At 36.8% G+C, this 6,543-nt stretch overlaps 1 protein-coding gene across 5 annotated transcripts in view; it reads right to left on the reverse strand.

The window, feature by feature from the left end:
• Positions 1 to 4,998, reverse strand: part of xrcc1 (X-ray repair complementing defective repair in Chinese hamster cells 1) — a 19,793-nt gene extending 14,795 nt beyond the window's left edge. For 2 of the 5 annotated variants that reach the window (XR_001761008.2, XM_025061725.1), the window contains exons 1-5: positions 4,713 to 4,998; positions 4,498 to 4,615; positions 3,047 to 3,139; positions 553 to 660; positions 296 to 454 (exon numbers count right to left, since the gene is read on the reverse strand). Coding sequence is in view for 3 of the 5 variants with exons in the window: in XM_025061725.1 (XP_024917493.1) it covers positions 296 to 454; positions 553 to 660; positions 3,047 to 3,139; positions 4,498 to 4,548 (411 nt within the window). In the remaining 2 variants the exon portion in view is untranslated. Of the gene's footprint in view, positions 1 to 295; positions 455 to 552; positions 661 to 3,046; positions 3,140 to 3,942; positions 4,036 to 4,497; positions 4,616 to 4,712 lie in introns of those variants that run through there. The other 3 variants (XR_003051551.1, XM_025061726.1, XM_025061727.1) reach the window with 2 other exon arrangements.
• Between the last annotated feature and the right edge of the window lie 1,545 nt (positions 4,999 to 6,543).

Below are 6,543 nucleotides of genomic sequence, written 5' to 3' on the forward strand. Positions count from 1 at the left end.
ACATATATGTATATATATACACACATATATATATGTATATACATATATATACACACATATATATATATATATATATATATATATATACATATATACACATATATAAAGTATATATACAGTATACATACACACAGTATATATAAATCAACTCAATACAGGAGAACTCAACAGCTGTCACTCTCAGAGAAATGCTATTTCTTAATTGTTAAATCTTACATTTGGTATTGTTTATGTTTAAATATTCAATAAACCAAGTAATGGCACATATTGAAATGTGAAAAACAGCCCCTCCTACCTTGCTGTATGGCTGGCTACAAATAATTTTAACCCTGTCCCACTTCTCTTGTGCTGTGGTCTTCTGCAGCTGGTTTGACCCAAAGAACCGCACTCGATTCATGTTGGTGCCATTGCGGCTCTCTGTTGGGGACATGAAAGTTGAAGTCACCAGAAGGACCTAATGTACAGAATAAAGTCAGAGCAAAACAATGAAGTTAAAATAATCAAATATTATGTAGAAAAATAAAATCATTATTGATTAGTTTACAGCAATACCTCATAATCCTGATCTCTGACAGCAGAAGAATTTCCAACTAGAACCTCAACAAAAGCTGAGCCTTCATTCCCAATATCAATGCTGTGCACCTGCTCTTCCTTCTCAAACTAAGAGGAAAAAAAAATATCCACAGTTAAAAACAAATGATTTATAATTAAGCTATACATTTCATGCGCTGCAATGAATTTTGTTTAGTACTAATTAGGGATCAAATTTTCATCCACCGGAAATTTTCGGCTGAAAAGTGCATTTTCGGTTTTTCAGCCAAGACTTATCACCGAAGCAAAACGGCCGAAGTTATGATAATGCAAGCAAACACCGCCGGCTTGTCTGAAAGTGCCAACACGTCTGTGGTGTGGACGTATTTCAATATACTATATCTGAGAAACACCCACAGATAGCGATTTGCAAAATGTGTAATGTTGAAATTTCAAGATTTTAAATTGAATTAATTTAAAAATTATTTTAATAATAATAATGATTAAAAATTTAGAATTAAAAGAAATGTGTATAAAATTGGAATAAAGTGCAAATGAAACTTTAGCCTTATTATTGTCTTCAGTTTATAACCTATGCGGCCCAGCGGCCCTTGTGGACGACAGATGCAAAGCTGAAAGATTTTTGCGGCCCTCTCAGTGGAGTTTGGGCCGTGGCCCTAGAGTTAAGAATCACTGATCTAAATAACTTGGTCAAATTAAAATTTTGTTATATTTATAATGTAATGGTTTTACATATATTTATAGACATATTTACATATATATACACACACATATATACATATATATACACATATATACATATATACACATATATACATACATACATACATACATACACACACATATACATATATATACTTTATATAAACACGTATTTTATTTTTTATTTAGTAATCTGTTTGTTTAAGAGATTCTAGAATTGGACATATACTGTATAAGCATAATGGACAAAAACATACATTTTAAAAAAGTTAGGAGACCAAGGCAGAAAACTGAAAACACTAAAATAAATTATTTTGCCAATAACTATGTTGCGTTTATGACTACTAAACTCACTCAAATCAAGACATTGCAATTGCATATTGTTTTAAAGAATAAATCAGTTAAAAAAAATTACAAAAATACTTATTTAGCACATTTCAACAATGCACACACAAAAAACAAAAACGTATTTAGCACATTTCAACAATGCACACAAAATAACAATAAAAAAAGCGTTTAACTTGACCCCACTCATGTAGATTAAATAATAATGTACAGGCCTAACTGTGTGCTGATAAATGTAATTATTGAATTAATGAATTATGTTCTCTCATAAAACACAAAGTGCATTTAAGTCAAGTGCATTTTAAAATGTTCTCCACACAACAATAAATGGTAATAATATTTAGCAAAATAATTAATTTTGGTATTTTGGTTTTCCATCTTGGTTTCCCCAATTTCAGTTTTGGCCCGGAATTTTCATTTGGCTGCATCCCTAAAACAGTGTACATAGCGTATTTTTCGGACCATAAGGCGCACCGCATTACAAGGTGCACTATCAACGAACGGGAATATTTTCATACGTAAGGCGCACCGGGTTATAAGGCGCATTAAGAGAAGCAAAACGGTCAGCGAAACAATTAAGCGGAACAACCAAGCATGATCCCTCTCATCATTATCCGAGTCTGTCTAGTTGCTGTTAATTAGTTGTTCAGTGATGATTCCGGCCTTCGTGAAAGCCCCCGGACGACATTTGAGACTGATACCTTAGCCCAGGCATCCACGATCTATAAGCAGATAGTGGCGTAACTCTCCCGGCGTTGACCTTCCAGGCTTGGTGAATGTGTGTTCGCTGTCATCCAATGGTCCTACGCAGTTCGCAATTTAACTTTGAACGCCCTGTTAACGCCAATATTTAGCGGTTGAAATTCTGTGGTCAATCAACCCGGAATGATGGCAAGCCCCCGAATTAGTTTGCTTCACTTAGGTTTTGACAATATCGGTGAGATGGGCGCGCATGGAGTCACAGATCAATAGGAACAGAGATTTGTGGAAAAGGCTAGTGACCTATATATTGACCTATTATATAGTGACCTCAGTTGGACACTGGAGTACCAGAGTCAGGCGGTTATCACTATTCTTGTTCTGGATGGTCACCGTATTGTTGTTTTGACGCTGTTCCGTGCAGAAGTGCGGATGTTGTTTTGCAGAGAGAGTGTGTGTGTGTTTTGCCTGTATCGATAAAAAAAGGAGAAATAAAAAGAGTTCTTGACTACGAAAAAAATGCGTCTTGAGTTGTCCTGCATCGCATCATACATCAACAACACAAAAACAACTCCGTCTCTGGGTGTTGGGGGGCAGGACGTGACGTTCAGTTGTGTGCCATAATGCGTGATGCGCGGTGTGGTTTGACTTTTTTTTTCCCCCCACCACCTGTGACATTTCAGATCATGTACCTGTATGCGTGACACACATTACAAGTCTGAAGTCTGCAGTGTGGCCAGAGACATACCTGCAAAATGACTGATATCTGTTTTTCTCCGGGTGTTGCTGCTTTCCACTTCCTGTAGGTGTCACATTTTAGCAAGTTGTCTGCCTTATGAGTCTGTTTTGGCAGTACTTATGGTCCGGAAAATACGTAATTCATATATACATTATATGTTGGGTAAGTGCACGTAACTTATGACAATACGATTCAATTCTTACAATTCATGGTCACTACTACACACTAATGATGGAGTCAGAGTAGAAGATACAGAGAACAGGGCAATACGGAAATCAATGAATCGCTGTGGCGACCCCTGAAAAAAGGGGACAAAGCCGAAAGAAATAGAAGAATTATATTTATATATAATATATTTATTTTATCTTTTGCTTTAACTGTTCTGGAGCTTACAGTTTTCCCTTTGCAATTTGTGCACTCTGTCCTCATTTATTAGACATTTTCTCACACTTCTCCATTGTGGTCAAAAAGTCAATTGTACTCTTTTGTGTCCATTTCTACATATCCACAAGTATTTACTCGAAACTATTTGTGTCAAACTCAAGAACCAGGGGGTCGAATGCGGCTTGCCAAGTCATTTTTATGGCCATTGGGAGCTTTTAATTTTAACATGTAATAAAGTCCATTCGGCGGAGCATCTTAACCTAATAAATAAAAATGTATACATTTATTATATTTTATGGATTCATTACAGTCTTCTATTTACAACTGGACCATTCTTTAAAATTCCTTCTTCATTCCTCCTTAATCATTCACTGAATTTCCTGAAATCAGTCCTCTCTATCTAAAATTCTTTATTCTACAAACCTTTTTTTCCCCCCACCACCTGTGACATTTCAGATCATGTACCTGTATGCGTGACACACATTACAAGTCTGAAGTCTGCAGTGTGGCCAGAGACATACCTGCAAAATGACCGATATCTGTTTTTCTCCGGGTGTTGCTGCTTTCCACTTCCTGTAGGTGTCACATTTGAGCAAGTTGTCTGCCTTATGAGTCTGTTTTGGCAGTGAAATGAAATGCAAAAAAAAAACAGTAAGACATTTTACTTGAAAACAGCAGAGAAACACGGTCTCTAAACAATACCTTAATATTATTATTATTGCCCAAAACAGCCCACTTTGATTCTAGTAGTAAACAAAAGTAAAACCACCCGTAAAATGATTGCGTAGATCCCTTAAGCAAAAAGAGGCGATGCTTAAAAAAGAGATGGCCAGGAAAATATTACGGCAGTCACCTATATATGGCAGTATTAATTGTGCAAAAGACCACAGATGCAAGTAATTACTTGGGAGGCAATATCACGTTCTGACTAAAAACAAAATAAACGGGGGATCCCGCACCGATATACTAGATGTTTTATGAAATACTTAGTTATGTATGTAATGTGAGTTTTGATTCAAGGCTGTCTTTGAACACACTGTATATAGGTTGATTAATGCAACGGTATAATGACTTACTGCATCTTCGGTACTACAGGATACAACGTGCTTGATCTTGATTTCTGGCATGTCGCTGATGATGATTTCTCACAGATGTCACACACACAATTCCAAAGTGCTAGGCTGAAAAAGCACCCTAAGCAAACCAAGAAACAAAGAACCGTAACATTGGTTATTCGAGACACCTATTTGTGTGGAGAAATAATGCCAAGAAATAATGAATAACAACTCACCCTTTCTGTTTTTAAGCGATAACGTTGGCTAATATGTTAGCATGCTAAAATGCCATTCGGGCAAATTTGACTATTTTGCAGGCAGATCGAGGGATTTTCCCAGACTAAGTGCTCTCACATTGACGCCTACGCAACCGTTACGAACATACTCGCGTGGAGACAAAACGTATATATCCACATCAATACCGTTGAGCACAAGTTCTTTGTGTGCAACGGCGAAGTCACTAAAGACGCTTCAGCTTCAGAGAGCGAACACTTCCGTTTCAAATACGCGCAGACGCACATGGGATCGATCAAGGTATTAACTACGTGGGTTGAGGTTTCGCATCGATACGATTACTTTTCCTTTCTCTCGTCTACTGTTGCTGCATTGACCATTTACAGACCACGGTCCTGCATCACGAACTGTTCTCTTTTCCCGTCGTGTTTACGGTTTGAGAATGAGTTAAATGAAAAAAAAGGACGGGTTTGTGCGTTTATTTAAAATATAACTAATTTAAAAGTTTGTGGTTCAAACATATTCACAAACATATATAATCATATAGCCACACAATTTACAAAACCGGAAGTGTAATAACTAGGGGCATTTAGTTTTTGCTATATATTATGTATTCTATTTGCATATACGTATGTTGCAAAGATTTATTTTCTGAATGTATTGCGATTTTTTTTAACACTTGTAGTATTTGATGATTGACTTTCCCTATGACACTCTTCCATAAACGTGAGGTTAAATCACAAATAAATCATTTTATAGCCAAATGAACAGAAGAATGCACAGAATCGGAAGCCGCTGTGTGTGTGTGCGTGTGTGTGTGTGTGCGTCAGATTCACAACAGTGAAAGTAAGATGGTCATTAGGATTACAAGCAACAAGACATCCAACCAATCAGAATGAACTTTTGTTAGTTTTCTTTCTCTAAATAGTTCTTGATTAAGTCCATTCACAAGCAAATGTGAAAGAAAAGAGAAAAAAAGCCCTAATATCATTACAATTTCTTTGTTTGGTTGTATGAAACTTCCCTTAGTAATACCTGCAATGCCAGGTTAATTCATGCATGACGGTCACTACAGTGGACAGCTATTAAAATGTCATTTTCTATGATAAGAATAGGTTTTGATGGCAGTGTTGCATATAAGCCTCTACAGTGGACGCCTGAGAATCACCCAACACTGCCATACAGTGGTCAGCCTTTGCAACTGCAGAATAATTGTGTCAACATTCAAAAAGAAAATTTGCTGTATAAAAACAGAACCAAATCAGTTCTTATTTTTATGTCTAAAAACACATAAAAACACTTCAATATAAAATATATAGTTAAATATAGCATTTTAAGCCATAACGTGAACTATCATCGTTTCATCTCGCTCCGACGTCTGGGAACTACACGTACATAAAAAAGAACGAGTTACGTTCAACTTACAGCAAAAAGTTCGTCCTGCCCATTTTTTATGGCGAGGAATTTTATGCCGAACTAGTTTCTTCAGGGCGTAATAAGATTTTGGTTCGCGAGCGGTGGCACGGTTCAACACGTGATCGACACTGTCAGGGTCCGGATTTCATGTCATCCATGTGACGTAGGTTTCCATCTTCTAGGTGTCTAGGACCTGATGACTGCAGCCTGATGATTTGCCCTTTTTTCAGTGCTGACAGAGGGCATCACTTGTAGGGGGAATAGACAATTCTGGCAAGGGTGATGATGTCATACAAAAAGCCTTGTACCTACTACCCTCATTGACATTTTCAGCAGCTGGCTGATCATGCAGGTGGCATACATATTTAGTAGTAAGTAGTGCAAATGTTGATAATAATAATATACATTTTATTTCAT

This window comes from Cynoglossus semilaevis, chromosome 13 (assembly GCF_000523025.1).
Source record: "Cynoglossus semilaevis isolate Cse_v1.0 chromosome 13, Cse_v1.0, whole genome shotgun sequence".
NCBI classification, from domain to species: Eukaryota; Metazoa; Chordata; class Actinopteri; order Pleuronectiformes; family Cynoglossidae; genus Cynoglossus; species Cynoglossus semilaevis.